General features: G+C 39.6%; 1 protein-coding gene across 1 annotated transcript in view; it reads left to right on the top strand.

Annotated features, from left to right (window-relative positions):
- Positions 1–20,946, top strand: part of WDR64 (WD repeat domain 64) — a 124,979-nt gene that overhangs the window by 79,377 nt on the left and 24,656 nt on the right. The window contains exons 16-21 of the mRNA XM_065935640.1: positions 3,086–3,216; positions 7,379–7,480; positions 8,715–8,784; positions 9,657–9,693; positions 10,278–10,411; positions 15,900–16,005. Coding sequence (XP_065791712.1) covers positions 3,086–3,216; positions 7,379–7,480; positions 8,715–8,784; positions 9,657–9,693; positions 10,278–10,411; positions 15,900–16,005 — 580 coding nt within the window. The remainder of the gene's footprint in view (positions 1–3,085; positions 3,217–7,378; positions 7,481–8,714; positions 8,785–9,656; positions 9,694–10,277; positions 10,412–15,899; positions 16,006–20,946) is intronic.

The following is a 20,946-nucleotide window of genomic DNA, read 5'->3' as shown; positions in this document are numbered from 1 at the left end:
AAGAAACATCTCCTGACAAGTCCTTTGTATTTACAGAGTCCTTTGTATTTACAAGATCCTTAGAATTACAGAACCAGGGTCCTTAACTCCCTAATTCAGGATCCTTGTATTCTCTGTCCATGGGTAGACTTCCAGGGATATAAAAAGTCTTTGTAATTATATATAAAATCTCTTTTCTGAAGAGTGTATGGTTCATAGGTTTTTCTTTCTCAACATTTCCTTACGAAAAATTTCACAAATATAGAACAATTGGCAGCTTTATAAAATGAGCACCTATAAAACCCTCCACTTAAAATTTACTCCTTACTAATATTTTGCAATATTTGCTTCATTGCGTATGTAGTTACATATTCATCCCCTACTCACCCTTCAATCCACCTTGTTTTTAAAATGTATTTCAAAGTAAGATGACAATTTCAGTACATATCAAATACTTCAGTATATGTATCTTTAACTAGAATTTGCTATTTACATTTTTTAGTGAAATTTACAAATAATAAAATACACAGAATTTAAGTGTGCAATTCAATGAATTTGAATAGGAATATATTCAAAACACAGTCCAAACCCCCTCAAGATAAAACACACTTTCATACCCCTACCAATCAATACTTGCCCCTCACTCAAGACAACTACTGCTCTAATATTTTTTAGATTTGTTTTTCCTTCTTCTAGAATGCTATGTAAGTTGAATCATACAGTATATACTTAAATATTCTTTAGTAGGCTTTTGAGACTTTTGTATGTCACTACATGTATTTTTAACGAGCACCTACTATGTATCTTGTCCTAGGGGTCATTAACTTACTGAGTTCACTGGGCAGGATGTGGGTCTCATGCCACCATTGTTTTATTGTTTTAGGGCATCTGTATAATCAAAGCTGTAGTTTTTCCAGTAGTCATGTACAGATGTGAGAGCTCGACCATAAAGAAGGCTGAGCACCGAAGAACTGATGCTTTTGAATAGCGGTGCTGGAGAAGACTCTTGAGAGTCCCTTAGACCGCAAGATCGAACCAGTTGATCTGAAAGGAAATCAACCCTGAATATTCATTGGAAGGACTGTTGCTGAAGCAGAAGATCTAATACTTTGGCCATCTGACGTGAAGAGCTGACTCACTGGAAAAGACCCTGATGCTGGAAAAGATTGAAGGCAAAAGGAGAAGAGGGTGGTAGAGGATGAGATGGTTAGATAGCATCAGCAATTGAATGGACATGAATCTGAGTAAACTCTGGGCAATAGTGGAGGACAGAGGAACCTGGTGCTGCAGTCCATGGGGTCACAAAGAGTCAGACATGACTTAGCAAATGAACAACAAAAAATGACTGATAAACTGAAAGTCATGCTCTCTTTCCCCAGAGCTCTCAAAACAAAATTCTAATGGAAAATCTGATGACTTCATCCAGATCAACAGGAATTAACTTTATGGGACCAGATGAACTGATAAATATGGTTTATAACTTTATGACTTTTTGGAAAATATACTAGTTTTAATCTTTGTTTTCCAAAAGAGGTTTCCTCTTATGCTATAACTTACAACAAGTTGATAAAGTATAGCTTTGTAAACAAAGATGTAATCATTGTTTTAATTTGCTCTTCATTTCCAAATGTGTTTGTGACTCCATGCTGCCCTATGGCTTTGTTAATATTACTAGCTGTATTACTTATATCCTGTCTATTTTATAAGGTTGTTGTCTCTTACTGTACCCAATGTATAACTAGGCCCTGTGACAAAACTAATGATGGCTAAACATTTTGAGGAAATAGATCACATTTATGGCTCATAAAATAATTCTAATAGTGTGATTCTAGGTATGGAAAGAAGCAATAAGCTTAAAACATTTCCTGAATCATAATGGACTAGTAAGACAGAGGATCCAGAGAATCTTTAATTATCAACAGAACCTAATCCAGAAATTAACATCCAAAGTGGCATATCAACAAAAATTTTTGCCAGATTTAAGAATGTCCCAGCACCATGGGACAAAAATTAGTCATGAAGTGTCTCCCAAATTGCTCAAATTTTCGACCAAGATGAAGAACTGAGAAATAAAACATTGTCTACCATATCAGTAAAAAAAAGATATCACAGTCATCAGTGATTGTAGCCAACTCTGACGATGAGCTGGTAAGTCCTGAGGGAACTCAGGAAGGAAACAAAGAATACTTACCATCTAGCAGCCATCAGACCGTGGCCACCTCTGATGGTGAGCCCTGAGGAAACTTGGGATGTGAAAGTAGGATATGGCCCCAGATGAGAGCCCAGACTCTTGCATCTCCTCATACATAGAAAAGTGTTAAATTCCTTAAACTGAGTTTTCTTTTATTAACGGTCATCTTTTGTGTCTTTTGTTGGATGATTCCTATATATCCTAGCTTTCTCCTCACCTCCTGGAGCAGTTTTCCCAGGATTACTTTTAAGATGCTATCTCTTAGGCTTCAAGTCCTTAGTATGTCTGTCAAATAAAACATAAACTCTCAAAAAAAATTGTACGTAATTAACAGTTTATCTGAATTAACAGTTATCTGAACAGTTTATCTGAATGCTTGAATTGTATTAAAAATTTCTCTGGGTTTACTGACATTCTGTTTAACTATATATCCCAAGAACCTAACAAAGTAGGTACCAAAAAATACTTGAGGCAAGACAACTGAAACATATCAAATAGCACTGGCAAAAGAAAGTCCCTAGTGATATTTAGGAAAAGCTTTCAGGGGCATGGAGCAGAAGCTAGGCCATGGGTGAAAGGAAGGTCAGTAGGTTAGAAGAGCTAATATAGGATATTCTCTCAAGAAATTTGAAGAGACGAGAAAGATGGGAAGGTAATTTAATGGTTGATAGTTTAGGCTGAAGGAAGAAGACAATAGATGAGTATATTTTTTCTTGTTTTTTTAAATTCTACAAATTAAAATATTTTATGCCAAAATAATTTAGATTTTACTAAATTGCATGCTTTAGGATTTAAATATATACATTTTTTTGGTTTAAGTTAATGAGAGAACAAAAAAGTATACACAGTGTGTTTGTACTGTGCTTAGATACTGTGTTCATGATGGTCACTGGGTCTGTTTCTTTCTCTCTTCAGAATCCTGCTGTTAGTATAGAAGTGAACTGCATCGATCTATTACAAATAGAAGGATATAATTTGATAGCTGCTGGAACCTTAAATGGTGTGATCATCTTATGGAATTTTGTAACATCAACTGTCAAAGAAGTGTGAGTTGCATTGTTTCCTTAAATACTATACTCATTTCCTTAAAAAGTTGCACTGCAGAAGAGTCAAAGTAACATTCATTATTTAAAAAAAAAAAAAAAGCAATACATAAAAGTGATGATAATTTTCTCAAGGAGCCTTTCCTGGAGGTTATCTTTATAAGCAGGGTATGTAGTAAGTGTCTAATTCCCAGAATGATATGAATAAAGTAAACCTTAATTATTTGTATTCCCAAGTGCTTTTACATTTACTCTTCTTGATTATGTACTAGAGTATATACTTTATGTACATAGTGTAGGTACTAAAGCATGTACTAAAGTTTGTATATGCTTTCCATGTACAATCTTGTCCAAATACATAACTTTAACAAATATTTAAAATATGTAGTAATTTTAAATAATAATCTAAGAGTTTCAAGCACACATATCCAATTGCCTACTGGCAATTACCATATGGGTGACTAACAAGACCCTTAAAGTCCCACATGCCCAAGATTTCTTCCCAATCTACCCTCCCCCATCTCGTCTGGTATTCCCAGGGACACCAGCGTCAAATGGTGAGAGGTAATTAAGGAGGGTTTTCCTTCTTATTCACCACTCCAACACATCCAGTTTATTGGGGTGGTCAAAAAGTTCTTTTGGGTTTTTCCATAAACTCTTATGGAAAAGAGCTCCACCCAATACTACAGGTCAGTACTAACAAGGGCATGACATATTCAATTCTACATATCAACCAAGGAGATTTGCTCTGTTCTGCAAAATTTACCCTCCCCTTGCAATCCAATTTTAAATATGCTTCAGTTCAGTTCAGTTCAGTTCATTCACTCAGTCGTGTCCGACTCTTTGTGACCCCATGAATCGAAGCATGCCAGGCCTCCCTGTCTATCACCAACTCCCGGAGTCTACCCAAACCCATGTCCATTGAGTTGGTGATGCCATCCAGCCATCTCATCCTCTGTTGTCCCCTTCTCCTCCTGCCCCCAATCCCTCCCAGCATTAGGGTCTTTTCAAATAAGTCAACTCTTCGCATGAGGTGGCCAAGGTATTGGAGTTTCAGCTTCAGCATCAGTCCATCCAATGAACAACCAGGACTGATCTCCTTTAGGATGGACTGGTTGGATCTCCTTGCAATCCAAGGGACTCTAAAGAGTCTTCTTCAACGCCACAGTTCAAAAGTATCAATTCTTTGGAGCTCAGCTTTCCTCACAGTCCAACTCTCACATTCATACATGACTACTGGAAAAACCATAGTCTTGACTAGACGGGCCTTTGTTGGCCAAGTTATGTCTCTGCTTTTAAATATGCTATCTAGGTTGGTCATAACTTTCCTTCCAAGGAGTAAGCGTCTTTTAATTTCATGGCTGCAACCACCATTTACAGTGATTTTGGAGCCCCCAAAAATAAAGTCTGACACTGTTTCCACTGTTTCCCCATCTATTTCCCATGAGATGATGGGACCAGATGCCATGATCTTAGTTTTCTGAATGTTGAGCTTTAAACCAACTTTTTCACTGTCCTCCTTCACTTTCATCAAGAGGCTTTTTAGTTCATCTTCACTTTCTGCCATAAGGGTGGTGTCATCTGCATATCTGAGGTTATTGATATTTCTCCCAGTAATCTTGACTCCAGCTTGTGCTTCTTCTAGCCCAGCATTTCTCATGATGTACTCTGCATATAAGTTAAATAAGCAGGGTGACAATATACAGCCTTGATGTACTCCTTTTCCTATTTGGAACCAGTCTGTTTTTCCACGTCCAGTTCTAACTGTTGTTTCCTGACCTGCATACAGGTTTCTCAAGAGGCAGGTCAGGTGGTCTGGTATTCCCATCTCTTTCAGAATTTTCCACAGTTTACCATTGGTTATAAAGGATATGTATGGATGTGAGAGTTGGACTATAAAGAAAGCTGAGCACCAAAAAATGGATGCTTTTGAACTATGGTGTTGGAGAAGACTCTTGAGAGTCCCTTGGACTGCAAGGAGATCCAACCAGTCCATCCTAAAGGAGATCGGTCCTGGGTGTTCAGTGGAAGGACTGATGCTGAAGCTGAAACTCCAATACTTTGGCCACCTCATGAGAAAAGTTGACTCATTGGAAAAAGCCCTGATGCTGGGAGGGATTGGGGGCAGGAGGAGAAGGGGACGACAGAGGATGAGATGGTTGGATGGCATCACCAACTCGATGGACATGGGTTTGAGTAAACTCTGGGAGTTGGTGACGGACAGGGAGGCCTGGCGTGCTGCGATTCATAGGGTCGCAAAGAGTCAGACACGACTGAGCGACTGAACTGAACTGAACTGAACTGAACTGATAAAGGATATAATGTAACATTTTATTATTTGTTATAGATGGGTTAAAAATAATAACCTTTCCTCAGTTGTGTAATTGGGCTCTAAGCAAGGGTCATGTGTCACCCTATATTAAGAGAGTTTCTAAAGTTGTACTTTGAGGTATAAGATGGCTGAGAACCTTAACAATGAATTAAAAATAAAATCAATTCTATTTAAGCATTTTGGGGAAGAAAAGAGGTACAAAGGAGAAGAGAGTCAGAGAAGACAAGGGAAAAGAAGAAGAAAAAGCAGAAGAAATCTCTGCCTCTCCTAGCTATAGTACTTGGATATGTTTACATGGACGCTATGCCCCTTTTCAGTCTATGTCAGTTTTTACTTTTAGCCAAGTTTTGGGAGGAAATATTCCTTTCTTTTTGGGACTTTGGGTATGCTTTTCTTTGAACCTTAAGCTGAAGTAGCTGTTTCTGTAAACCCCTCCTCTTTACCTCAGCTCAGGGTCTGCTGGGCCCTGCCCCTAGAATTCCTGTCATCCTTCAATTCCTTTCCTCCAATCCTTGCCCTTAGGCTTTTCTCACAGATTGTATATATGTCACTTTATTCCTAAATAATAACACCACACAATTCCTCATCTTCTTATTAATACAGTTTTCACACTGTGTCAGCTTATGTATGACTCACTATTTTGGGAAAGCATCTAGGAGACTAAAAATGCAAAGACCATAATCTACTGCCACAGCTTAAAAGAGATCGCAGCTCCCCTGAGAATATTCCCAATTCAAAGGTGGAGATTCTTCTTGGATCTATTCTTGAAGTGCTAGGCAGTTTGCCAAGGGATGCATGCAAATCCAGGACCCAAAAAATAACTGATTACAATGGGTCATACAGTGTCCTCTTCCCACAAAAAGATGACTATATTAAAACAATTGATTTAGAATCAGTGGAGTATTTCGCAAACATATAATTTAACTGTCCAAAGTAATTTAGGTCCAGTTTAAAGACTCTAAAGTTAAGGATGGCCATTTCTACCTCTACCTCAAACTTTGTCTAAGAGCCCTTCACCAGTCAGGAGAAACAGTCCTCCTTTTTCTGTTCCAAGTCCCATGTTTTTTGGGGTGCAAACTAGAAATTGTTATTGCTAATGAATAATCCACTTTACCATGCAGTTCACTTGCAGAGCAGAAATATGTAAAAAGTTGTAGCTCAACAAGTCATCAAATTTGCAGGCTCCTCCTTTGACCTTGGTTCACTCCCCAGTAGGTCCTTCATCACTTGTCCATCCAAATTAGCAGAGGTAATTTTCACTAAAGGAAAAAGAACAGTTTGTTACAACATCTATTTCCTATAAGGAATATCAAACATGGCTTTAAAAGCCTACTATGAAGCGCCAGGGCAAACGGTGGGGGACCATCCTTCTGCTTCCATGAAACTACCTAGGAAGGTGTTCTTGGGAATCTGAGTCAATTGGAGTCTGGAGCAGGAAGAATAGTGTGATTACTGAATTACCTGCTTTCCTTTTCTACTTAATTATAAGGTGCTTGAGGGTAGTAACTATATTTTATTCTAATTTCTCACTGCACTTATTCAAAGAGTAGAAATCTATTCTTTAAACTGTATGAAACTTCCAGGAGGTTGTATAAGCTCACTCTCTGAACGAATAGGCAAACTGATTGAATTAAAAGACTTCTAAACATTAAAGATCATGTTGTTATATAGATGTTTATTAAGGAAGAGTTCAAATGCTATACTTTTGGGTTTTCTCTCCATATTCAATGATCATCAACATTTCAGGAGTTGATTACCTCTGCATGGAATATATAATAATGCACATTACCTTATTTGTAAATTTTAATCTTGTGAATGTATGCTTATTCCTAGGTATAGACCAGACGATTGCTTCACTGTAGACCCTGACTTGGACCCTACACGCTTTAGAATTAATGACATACTATTTCTCTTTCGTAATCCTGAATGTGTAAGGTAACTTAGCACTCATTGATCAAGAAATATTGTCTGGGACTTAAGTGGATGATATAAAAAGAGTTCTCCTCATCCCAGCATTTAGGAAGGTACAATTGAGGGAAGGGTCTTCCCAGGTGACACTAGTGGTAAAGAATTCACTTGACAATGCAAGAGACACAGGAGATGTGGGTTTGATCCCTGGGTCCAGAAGATCCCCTGGAGGAGGAAGATGTCAACCCACTCTAGTATTCTTCCTTGAAAAATTCCATGGACAAGAGGAACCTGGTGGGCTACGGTCCATGGGGTCACAAAGAGTCAGACACAACTGAATGACTGAGCGCGCGCGCGTGCACACACACACACACACACACACACACACACACACACACACACACACACAACTGAGGGAAGATATATTTGTACTGACATACTTGGCTTCAGCTTTCTTCCCTATTACTGTTTTTGTAGATGGATGGCCCCAGAGGGATCTGATTTGCTGTGTGGTTATCCAATTTCCCCTTACCATTCAGTCCCACAGCAGAGAGGAAAAATGCTCACTTGACCCCACTTGCAGCTAAAATACAACTCTATGAGCACTGATGTAAAGCAGAAAAAAAAAAAGACTTATAGGGCAAATATGAAAGATCATATGGAAGCAGGTTTCATATGACATCTGCTATAACTGAGCAATCATAATCCATTTCCAAGAGAGCAGGGGATTTTTTTTTAAGTTTAAGAAAAGGTGTTTTTCCTATTTATATTTGCTCGAGAGCTCTGATTTCAATAGGCAACGAACAACACATCTCTGGAGAGAAATCAAAGGCTTCTGTACTATCTCATCATCCAGAAGTGAGACAGAACACAACACTTTCCCTACTCCTTGACTTGAAATGTTCTCATTCTGAGAATATTTTGAGGACCTCATCTGTATATATCTGCACCAGAACATTAAGTCAGTTTTCAGCCCATTCTAGCAGAATTGGAAACTACAGAGCAAAAGTTACTAGGTTTTCCAGGCCTCCTCACAGCCACCTCACTCCCCACCATTTCAATGTTAGAGCCTCTGGGACTAAATCTAGCTTTAACAGTGGGAAAGAACAGATTTTTATTTCCTACCCCTGAGCAGTATACACACTAAAATCCAGAGATGCTGAAAAAAAGTAACCAGCTGAAATTAAAACAGAGGAGAGCACCTTCTGGGTATGAAACTATCTTAACTTTTCCTCCTTGGGCTTCCTCTCTCTCCTTATAGGAGATCAAGTCAGGATTCTGTATGTTCTTCATCCCAATGTGATTCTAGCAAGGGTCCACAGAGTAGCAAGGTAAGCAAGAGAAAAGGAGTGTGCCTTCCTGTTATCGCCAATGTTGGCTTAATAATTTGTTGCATGTCGTAAGTAAAATCTTTTTTGTTTTCCCTAAAAAGCAATGTCTAAATTGTTTTTATCTGTTTTCCCATTATTTTTCAAGGCATTCCTATCTGCAAATAATCATGAATAAAATAAATTACATAGGCTATTTTTATGTTCGCTAAATAATAATTTTAGACTATATCTTTTGCTAAAAAGTGTTATATACATTTCACAGAGGAAAGAGACAGCATGTGATTATGTTACAACACAATGTAATGAAATGGTTTTCAAACTGTGTTCTTGGTTCCATGTTTTATATTTTTTTACACATTTTTATTTCTAGTTAAGATTTTGTTTGGAAAAGTTGGACAGCATAAGTTATTTTAAAAGCACTAGCATAGTGGAAATAATCAGCTTGTAAGGATGTGTCAAACAGACTTGTACTTAAATCCAAGCACTCCATTTATTATCTGATTAGCTTTAGAGATGTCACTTAACCTCTGAGTTTCCATTTCTTCAGCAATACAAAGGGAATAGTAGAACCTAACTGGTATGGTTGTTAATGGAATTAGAGACATTATACACGAAGAATGTAGCAAGCTCTAGGTATTTAATTACTCTCGTTATTATGCTACACTGGAGCCACTAGGAAAAGGCTGTGTTGTAAATACCCTATTTATGAACATGAAAATCACTGCAATGCATCTTTTCAAATAATTAATTGTAAAATAACTTTAAAATTAATGTTTGGAGATGTAAATTTAACTATGAAAAAAATCTGTTCATTCAGTGTATCGCATTTCCTTACAATATCATAAATATTCTCTTTTTCTCCCCGAATTCAGGGAAGCAAACAGAGCATACATGAGAGTGAGGTTAAAGGTTAGTATGAAATCTCCCTTTCCTAACTTCTTTGCCATAGGGAGTTTAGGTGATAGAATACTTACAATTAAGATATATTCTTTTTTGTGACTAAATGCTGAGGTGCTATAGGTTTCAGTAATCTAAGAAGCAGAGTTTACGTTATTATGATGCCTTTATAACTATTAACTTTAGATTTTAAAAATCCAAAGTACTCCTGAGCTTCTTAGTCTCCAGCCCACTGCCCTGAAGCTTATACTAGAATCATAAGCCTTTTTTGACTGTGTAGGACTCATACTGGATATATATCTATATATAACTACCACGTACAATGCAGAGGTTTTTGTAATAGAACCCAAAATGAGCTCTTTTAGTTTTTTCCGTGATACAGGATTCCATTTGTTAAAGGTTTTTTGTTCTTTCCCCTGACTGAAGTTCTCCAAGATTAAAAATATATATATATTCAAAAAATTCTAGGGAAAAGAATGTGAGTTTTTTCCCCCCTATTTTCCTACTTGCTTCCTCTTTTATATTCTATAAAATTTGAAATGCCAAGTACAACAAACTGGTATTTGGTAACTGGTAACTCACTAATTTTCCAACAGGTGAGCAAACAGATGCCACGAGAGAGCCAGTGGACAACAAACATCCTGGAGGCACCAATGTAACAGATACTCAACCACCACCTATCCTTGCCACTGCACATGAGGATGGACATCTCCGCTTGTGGACTATGGAGGTTAGGGCCTGTCATTTACCTGGAACAGCAAAGAATGGGAAAGATAAAAAGGATTATTGAATAAACCTTAGCCCCCTAAGGTTCCATATAGCATCTAATTTTATTACTGTTCAATCTTGTAGCCAAATGGCTGGTTTTGCAGTCTACTCACTGAAAATACTACTCAAAAATTTAGGTCAGTTTTGTAACTCAAAAGATCAAATCATCAAAACTGCTAAGACAACTACTGTATTTCCAATCTTTCTTTACATTGAGCTACGAATACATCCCACTATATATTTCACTGGATATTTAAATAATCAGTTCAGTCATGTCCAACTCTTTGTAACCCTATGGACTGCAGCACACCAGGCCTTCCTGTCCATCAAAAACTCCCGGAGCTTACTCAAACTCATGTCCATCAAATCAATGATGCCATCAACCATCTCATCCTCTGTCATACCCTTCTCCTCCTGCCTTCAATCTTTCCCAATATCAGGGTCTTTTCAAATGAGTCAGTTCTTCACATCAGGTGGCCAAAGTATTGGAATTTCAGCTTCAACATCAGTCCTTCCAATGAATATTCAGGACCGATTTCCTTTAGGATGGACTGGTTGGATCTCCGTGCAGTCCAAGGGACTCTCAAGAGTCTTTTCCAACACAACAGTGCAAAAGCATCAATTCTTTGGTGCCCAGCTTTCTTTATAATCCAACTCTCACATCCATACATGACTACTGGAAAAACCATAGCTTTGACTAGATGGACCTTTGTTCACAAAGTAATGTCTCTACTTTTTAATATGCTGTCTAGGTTGGCTGTAGCTTTTCTTCTAAGGAGCAAGCATTTTAAAATTTCATGGCTGTAGTCACATCTGCAGTGATTTTGGAGCCAAAAAAATAAAATCTGTCACTGTTTCCATTGTTTCTCCATCTACTTGCCATAAAGTGATGGAGATGAAGTCATGAAGATGGTGGAGTAGAAGGATGTGCGCTCATCTTCTCCTGTGAGAACTCCAAAATTACAACTCACTGCTGAACAACCGTCAACAGGAGAATGCTAGGTACCATCAAAAAAAGATACCCCACGTCCAAGGGCATAGGAGAAGCCCCAGAAAGATTGTAGGAGGGGTGAAATCACATTTAGAATTGAACCCCTTGCCCACCAGAGACACTTGGAGGGCTCAAACAAACCTTGTGTGCACCAGGGCTCAGAGACCCCACGGCAACTGACCAGAACTGTGTCTGAGTGTCTCCTGTGGAGACAGCAGTGGACTGCTGCAGGGCAGGCGCTCTGGGTGAAGTAGATCTGGTTATGGCATAAGCCCTCTTGGAGGAGGTCATCATTAACCCCACCACTGAGCTGCCAGAGCTTACACAGGACTGGGGAAACAGACTCTAGGAAGGCACAAACAAAACCTTGTGCACACCAGGACCCAGGAGAAAGGAGCAGTAACCCCACAAGAGACTGACCCAGACTTGCCCATGAGTGCCCAGGAGTCTCAGGTGGAGGCGTGGGTCAGTGGTGGCCTGCTGCAGGGTTGGGGCACCGAGTGCAGCAGTGCCTGCATGGGACCTTTTGAAGGAGGTTGCCATTATCTTCATTACCTCCACCATAGTTTGGCCTCAGGTCAGACAACAGGGAGGGAACATAGCCCACCCATCAACAGGAAATTAGATTCAAGATTTAGTGAGCATGGCCCTGCCCATCAGAACAAGACCCAGTTTCCCCCACAGTCAGTCTCTCCCATCAGGAAGCTTCTATAAGCCTCTTATCCCTATCCCACAGAGGGCAGACAGAATGAAAACCATAACCACAGAAAACTAATAAAACTGATCACATGGACCACAGCCTTGGCTAACTCAGTGAAACTATGAGCCATGCTGTGTAGGGCCACCCAAGATGCATGAGTCACGATGGAGAGTTTTGACAAAACATGGTCCACTGGAGAAGGGAATAGCCTACCACTTCAGTATTCTTGCCTTGAGAACCCCAGGAAGAGTATGAAAAGGCAAAAATACAGGACACTGAAAGATGAACTTCCCAGGCTGGTAGGTGCCCAATATGCTACTGGAGATAAATGGAGAAATAACTCCAGAAAGAATGAAGAGACGGAGCCAAAGCAAAAACAACAGTTGGGGATGTGACTGGTGATAGAAGCAAGGTCTGATGCTATAAAGAGAAATATTGCATAGGAACCTGGAATGTCAGGTCCATGAATCCAGGCAAATTGGAAGTGGCCAAACAAGAGATGGCAAGAGCGAACATTGACATTTTAGAAATCAGTGAACTAAAATGGACCAGAATGGGGGAATTTAACTCAGATGACCACTGTATCTACTACTGTGGGCAAGAATCCCTTAGAAGAAATGGAGTAGATATCGTAGTCAACAAAAGAGTCTGAAATGCAGTACTGGGATGCAATCTCAAAAACTGACAGAATGATCTCTGTTCATTTCCAAGGCAAACCACTCAATATCACAGTAATCCAAGTCTATGCCCTGACCAATAATGCTGAAGAAGCTGAAGTTGAATGGTTCTATGAAGACCTACAAGACCTTCTAGAACTAACACCCAAAAAAGATATCCTTTTCATTATAGGGGATTGGAATGCTAAAGTAGGAAGTCAAGTGATACCTGGAATAACAGGCAAATTTGGCCTTAGAGTACAAAATGAAGCAGGGCAAAAGCTAACAGAGTTTTCCCAAGAGAACGCACTGGTCATAGCAAACACCCTCTTCCAACAACACAAGAGAAGACTCTACACATGGACATCACCAGATGGCCAAAACAAAAATCAGATTGATTATATTCTTTGCAGCCAAAGATGGAAAAGCTCTATACAGTCAGCAAAAACAAGACCAGGAGCTGATTGTAGCTCAGATGATGAACTCCTTATTGCCAAATTGAGACTTAAATTGAAGAAAGTAGGGAAAACCACTAGACCATTCAGGTATGATCTAAATCAAATCCTTTATGATTATACAGTGGAAGTGAGAAATAGATTCAAGGGATTAGATCTGATAGAGTGCCTGAAGAACTATGGACGGAGGTTTGTGACATTGTACAGGAGGCAATGATCAAGACCATCCCCAAGAAAAAGAAATGCAAAAAGGCAAAATGGTTGTCTGAGGAGGTCTTACAAATAGCTTAGAAAAGAAAAGACACGAAAGGCAAAGGAGAGAAGAAAAGATATACCCATTTGAATGCAGAGTTCCAAAGAATAGCAAGGAGAGATAAGAAAGGCTTCCTCAATGATCAATGAAAAAAAAATAGAGGAAAACAATAGAATGGGAAAGACTAGAGATCTTTTCAAGAAAATTAGAGATATCAAGGGAACATTTCATGCAAAGATGAACAAAATAAAGGACAGAAATGGTATGGGCCTAACAGAAGCAGAAGATATTAAGAAGAGATGGCAAAAATACACAGAAGAACTGTACAAAAAAAATCTTCATGACCCAGATAATCACGATGGTGTGATCACTCACCTAGAGCCAGACATCCTGAAATGTGAAGTCAAGTGGGTCTTAGGAAGCATCACTATGAACAAAGCTAGTAGAGGTGATGGGATTCCAGTTGAGCTGTTTCAAATCTGAAAAGATGATGCTGTGAAAATACTACACTCAATATGCCAGCAAATTTGGAAAACTCAGCAGTGACCACAGGACTGGAAAAGGTTAGTTTATATTCCAATCCCAAAAAAAGGCACTGCCAAAGAATGCTCAAACTACTGCAGAATTGCACTCATCTCACGTGCTAGCAGAGTAATGCTCAAAATTCTCCAAGTCAGGTTTCAACAGTACGTGAACTGTGAACTTCCAGATGTTCAAGCTGGATTTAGAAAAGGGAGAGGAACCAGAAATCAAATTGCCAACATCTGTTGGATCATCAAAAAAGCAAGAGAATACCAGAAAAACATCTATTTCTGCTTTATTGACTATGCCAAAGCCTTTGACTGTGTGTATAACAATAAACTATGGAAATTTCTTAAAGAGATGGGAATACCAGACCAGCTTACCTGCCTCCTGAGAAATATATATGCACATCAGGAATGGAACACGTCAGGAACTGGACATGGAGCGACAGACTGGTTCCAAATTGGGAAAGGCATACATCAAGGCTGTATATTGTCACCCTGCTTATTTAACTTATATACAGAATATATCATGAGAAATGCTGGGCTGGATGAAGCAAAAGCTGGAATCAAGATTGCCAGGGGAAATATCAATAACCTCAGATATGCAGATGACACCACCCTTGTGGCAGAAGGTGAAGAAGCACTAAAGAGCCTCTTGATGAAAGTGAAAGAAGAGAGTGAAAAAGTTGACTTAAAACAGCATTCAGAAAACTAAGATTTAAATAACATGATAGTATTAATGATGAATACATCATTAAAGACTGTAAGAACACTGAAATGTGGAATATACACGAAATTTTAGCTTTCCAAACTACTGGAAGAAGTTGTTACATTATATTGAGGGTCCTAAACACTTTACAACAAAGGGATAACTTTCATTTACTGAAAGATTTTAAGTGATTTGGGGGTGGAAAGTAGGGCAGGGGGTTTGAATTAGGGGGACAGAAACGACAGAAGTAAGGATCTTGAGAAGACTGATGATGGCGAACAGCAAGGGAGGTGGCATCACTTCTAAGATTCCTTTCTAGAGGGAAACCCAGAAAACAGCAAGTTTTGTATGGCAGTTAGTGGGGTTCGACAACACAGAACAGCATACTGTCTGCTGTATAAACCTCCAACTTGATCAGTTGATTCTAACTTATTAGTGAGAAACTCTTGGTTTGAAAATGCTATGAAATACTGTAAACAATAATTTTCCCTGAGACGATCCAGGTATCGGAGCAGTGATGTTCCCCCCTCCGCCCCACCCCCCAATAGGTAAATAATAAAAGTGTGAGAACAGTAGGAGGAGAAAATATTATATCCAACTAAATCTCAGGAAACAAGTAGCAAATTCAAACTTTTTCTTCCTATGTTTTGACTTTCATTCTTCAAGTAAGTGCAGAAATGTACATGAAGGTCAGTGATGACTTACACTAAGCACTGAAAAACAGTCTGCCAAATTTGAATCTCTTGCAATCTGTTTTGTACCAATATTCAAAAATAGATATTTCTGAAAGGACAAATACAATATTCTGGCTTAAAGTAAGTGAGAAACACTTAAATCTGAAAATCATGTTTATTTAAAAGGAGAATATATCACTGGAAAGGGGTTGAAGAACTGCATGAAGAGGGTTATCAGAAGTGACAGAAAACAACCTACAAGTATAGAGGTGATCTGCAGTAATAAGAGTCTAGATGGTTATAATTAACAGTTGACCCTACTTTTACTAATATTTAGTTTCAAGGAAATAAGTCCCTTTAGATAGTTTCAAATTATTTTTATTACAAAGAAATCATGTTATAATTAGTAGATAGCTCTTGGAATAAATTATCTATAAACTCAACTCCAATACTGATGTTTATATAATTTATTATCATATTTTATACAGGGAAGACTACTGAAAGATATTCTACCTTTCACAAAACATGCTGCCATTTCTCTGACATCGCTGTTCACTGATTCATGTGCAAGAATACTACTGACTGGAAATATGGGTAAGTCACTGCCGTTACGCAGTTGGCCACAGGTATCTTAACAACCTACATGGTATAAAAATGGATATAGGATAACACCGTGACATTTGTTGAAACAAAAGGAAGGATGCCCAAGCTGCCAAATAAACAGAAGAATGAAAGAATGTCAGTTCAGATCACTCACCTCAGACGTGTCCAACTCTTTGCGACCCCATGAATCACAGCATGCCAGGCCTCCCTGTCCATCACCAACTCCCGGAGTTTACTCAAACTCATGCCCATCAAGTCGGTGATGCCATCCAGCCATCTCATCCTCTGTCGTCCCCTTCTCCTGTCTGCAGTCCCTCCCAGCATCAGGGTCTTTTTCAATGAGTCAACTCTTCTCATGAGGTGGCCAAAGTATTGGAGTTTCAGCTTCATCATCAGTCCTTCCAATGAATACCCAGGACTGACCTTTAGGATGGACTAGTTGGATCTCCTTGCAATCCAAGGGACTCTCAAGAGTCTTCTCCAATACCATAGTTCAAAAGCATCAATTTTTCAGCATGCAGTTTTCCTCACAGTCCAACTGTCACATTCATACATGACTACTGGAAAAACCATAACCTTGACCAAATGGACGTTTGTTGGCAAAGTAATCTCTGCTTTTAAATATGCTATCTAGGTTGGTCATAACTTTCCTTCCAAGGAGTAAGTGTCTTTTAATTTCATGGCTGCAATCACCATCTGCAGTGATCTTGGAGCCCCCAAAAACAAAGTCTGACACTGTTTCCACTGTTTCCTCATATATTTCCCATGAAGTGATGGGACCAGATACCATGATCTTAGTTTTCTGAATGTTGATCTTTAAGCCAACTTTTTCACTGTCCTCTTTCACCTCCGTCAGGAGGCTTTTTAGTTTATCTTCACTTTCTGCCATAAGGGTGGTATCATCTGCATATCTGAGGTTATTGACATTTCTCCCGGCTATCTTTATTCCAGCTTGTGCCTCCTCCAGCCCAGCGTTTCTCATGATGTACTCTGCATATAAGTTAAATAAGCAGGGTGACAATATACAGCCTTGACGTACTCCTTTCCCTATTTGGAACCAGTCTGTTGTTCCATGTCCAGTTCTAACTGTTGCTTCCTGACCTGCATACAGGTTTCTCAAGAGGCAGGTCAGGTGGTCTGGTATTCCCATCTCTTTCAGGATTTTCCACAGTTTAATGTGATCCACACAGTCGAAGGCTTTGGCGTAGTCAATAAAGCAGAAATGGATGTTTTTCTGGAATTCTCTTGCTTTTTTGATGATCCAGTGGATGTTGGCAATTTGATCTCTGGTTCATCTGCCTTTTTTGAAACCAGCTTGAATATCTGGAAGTTCATGGTTCATGTATTGCTGAAGCCTGGCTTGGAGAATTTTGAGCATTGCTTTACTAGCGTGTGAGATGAGTGCAATTGTGCGGTAGTTTGAGCATTCTTTGGCAGTGCCTTTCTTTGGGATTGGAATGTAAACGGACATTTTCCAGTCCTGTGGCCACTGCTGAGTTTTCCAAATTTGCTGGCATAATGAGGGTAGCACTTTCACAGCATCATCTTTCAAGATGTGAAATAGCTCAACTGGAATTCCATCACATCCACTAGTTTTGTTCGTAGTGATGCTTTCTAAGGCCCACCTGACTTCACATTTCAGGATGTCTGGCTCTAGGTGAGTGATCACACCATCGTGATTATCTGGGTCGTGAATATCTTTTTTGTACAGTTCTGTATATTCTTGCCACCTCTTCTTAATATCTTCTGCTTCTATTAGGTCCATGCCATTTCTGTCCTTTATCGAACCCATCTTTGCACGAAATGTTCCCTTGGTATCTCTAATTTTCTTGAAGAGATCTCTAGTCTTTCCCATTCTGTTGTTTTTCTCTATTTCTTTGCATTGATCGCTGAGGAAGGCTTTCTTATCTCTCCTATTTCATTCCCAGCTCTGTATTTAAAGCAAGATATATGATTTCTTCTGTCTATAATTGGGTATAGGACTGTTGTTCACTTGCTCAGTTGTGTCCGACTTTTTGCGACCCCGTGGACTGCAGCATGCCAGGCTCCCCTGTCCATCACCATCCTCCGGAGCTTGCTCAAAACCATGTCCATTGAGTCGGTGATGCCATCCAACTATCTTGTCCTCTGTCATCCCCTTTTCCTGCCTTCAATCTTTCCCAGCATCAGGGTCTTTACTAATGAGTCGAGTCTTTGCATCAGGTGGCCAAAGTAGCAGAATTTCAGCTTCAGCATCAGTCCTTCCAATGAATATTCAGGATGGATTTCCTTTAGGATTGATTGTTTTGATCTCCTTGCTATCCAAGGAATTTTCTCAGGAATCTTCGCCAACACAACAGTTCAAAAACACAAATTCTTCAGCACTCAGCCATCTTTATGGTTCAACTCTCACATCCATACATTACTGGAAAAACTACAGCTTTGACTGTACAAACATTTGATGGCAATGTAATATCTCTGCTTTTTAATATGCTATCTAGGTTGGTCATAGCTTTTCTTCCAAGGAGCAAGCATCTTTTAATTTCATGGCTGCAGTCACCATCTACAGTGATTTTGGAGCCCAAGAAAATAAAATCTATCACTGTTTCCCCATCTATTTGCCATGAAGTGATGGGACATGATGCCATGATCTTCTTTTTTGAATGCTGAGTTTTAAACCAGCTTTCTCACTCTCCTGTTTTACTTTCATCAAAAGGCTCTTTAGCTCTTCACTTTCTGCCATAAGGATGGTGTCATCTGCATATCTGAGGTTATTGATATTTCTCCCAGCTTGATTCCAGCTTGTGCTCTAGGTAAGTGGTCACACCATTGTGGTTATCTGGATCATTAAGTTTTCTTGTATAGTTCTTCTGTATATTCTTGCCACCTCTTCTTAATATCTTCTGTTTCTGTTAGGTTCATACCATTTCTGTACTTTACTGTGCCCATCTTTGCATGAAATGTTCCCTTAGTGTCTCTAATTCTCTTTCCAACTCTATTGTTTTCCTCTATTTCTTTGCATTGTTCACTTAGGAGGGCTTTCTTATCTCTCCTTGCTATTTGTTGGAACGTTGCATTTCGATAGGCATATCTTTCCTTTTCTCCTTCGTCTTTTGCTTCTCTTCTCTTCTCACATACTTGTAAGGTCTCCTCAGACAACCAGCTGGCCTTTTTGCATTTCTTTTTCTTGGGGGTGGTTTTGATCACCGCCTCCTCTACCATGTTATGAACCTCTGTCCATAGTTCTTCAGGGATTCTGTCTATCAGATCTAATCCCTTGAATCTATTTGTCACTTCCACTGTGTAATCATAAGGGATTTGATTTAAGTCATACCTGAATGGCACAGTGGTTTTCCCTACTTTCTTCAATTTAAGTCTGAATTTGGCAATAAGGAGTTCATGATCTGAGCCACAGTCAGCTCCCAGTCTTGTTTTCATTACTGTATAGTGACTCCATCTTCAGCTGCAAAGAATATATTCAATCTGATTTCGGTATTGACCATACGGTGATGTCCACATGTAGAGTTGTCTCTTGTGTTGTTGGAAGAGGGTGTTTGCTATGACCAGTGTGTTCTCTTGGTAAAACTCTGTTAGCCTTTGCCCTGCCTCATTTAGTACTCCAAAGCCAAACTTGCCTGGTCCTCCAGGTATCTCTTGATTTCCTACTTTTGCATTCCAGTCCCCTATATAATGAAAAGGATATATTTTTTGGTGTTAGTTCTAGAAGGTCTTGTAGGTCTTCATAGAACCATTCAACTTCAGCTTCTTCAGCATTACTTTTTGGGGCATAGACCTCGATTACCGTGATAGTGAATGGTTTGCCTTGGAAATGAACAGAGATCATTCTGCTGTTTTTGAGATTGCATCCAAGTACTGCATTTCAGACTCTTCTGCTGATTATGAAGTCTACTCCATTTCTTCTAGGGGATTCTTGCCCACAGTAGTAGACATAATGGTCAGCTGAATTAAATGTGTCCATTCCAGTCCATTTTAGTTCATTGATCCCTAAAATGTCGATGTTCAGTCTTGCCATCTCCTGTTTGACCACTTCCAATTTCCTTGATTCATGGACCTAACATTCCATGTTCCTATGCAATATTGTTCTTTACAGCATCAGACTTTACTTTCACCACAGGACACACCCACAGTTGGGCGTTCTTTCTGCTTTGGTTCAGCCTCTTCATTCATTCTGAACCTATTTTTCCATTGATCTCCAGTAGCATATTGGGCACCTACCAAGGGGAGTTCATCTTTCAGTGTCACATCTTTCTGCCTTTTCACACTGTTCATGGAATTCTCAAGGCAAGAATGCTAAACAGGTTTGGCATTCCCTTCTCCAGTAGACCATGTTTTGTCAGAACTCTCCACCATGACCCATCCATCATGGGTGGCCCAACATGACATGGCTCATAGTTCCTTTGATTTAGACAGGGCTGTCATCTATGTGATCAGTTTGGTTCACTTCCTGTGATTGTGGTTTTCTCTCTTTCTTCCTCTGATCGATGAGGATTAGAGGTTTGTTGAAGCTTCATGGTGGGAGGGACTGGCTGTGGGCAAATCTGGATCTTGTTCTGGTGCGCAAGGCCATGGTAAGTAAATCTTAAATCCAATTTTCTGCTGATGGGTGGGGCTGTGTTCCCTCCCTGTAGTTTGGGCTAATGGCATAATGGTGACCTCCTTCAAAGGGACTTATGCCAGCACACCGTGTCTCCACAAACCCTTTAGTCAGTGCCCCTGACCCCGCAGCAGGCCACTGTTTACCCACGCTCCACCGGAGACTCCGGACACTCACAGGCAAGACTGGCTCAGTCTCTCGTGCGGTCACTGCTCCCTTCTCCTGGGTCCTGGTGAGCGTAAGGGTTTGCTGTACCCTCCAACAGTCTGCTTCCCCAGTCCTGTAGGAGCTCTATAGAGGACTCCCACTCCCTTATTTGCATATTGGGAAGAATGTAA

The sequence above is a fragment of the Muntiacus reevesi genome, chromosome 5 (assembly GCF_963930625.1).
Source record: "Muntiacus reevesi chromosome 5, mMunRee1.1, whole genome shotgun sequence".
Lineage (NCBI taxonomy): Eukaryota > Metazoa > Chordata > Mammalia > Artiodactyla > Cervidae > Muntiacus > Muntiacus reevesi.
This window is presented reverse-complemented; position numbering and strand designations above follow the sequence as displayed.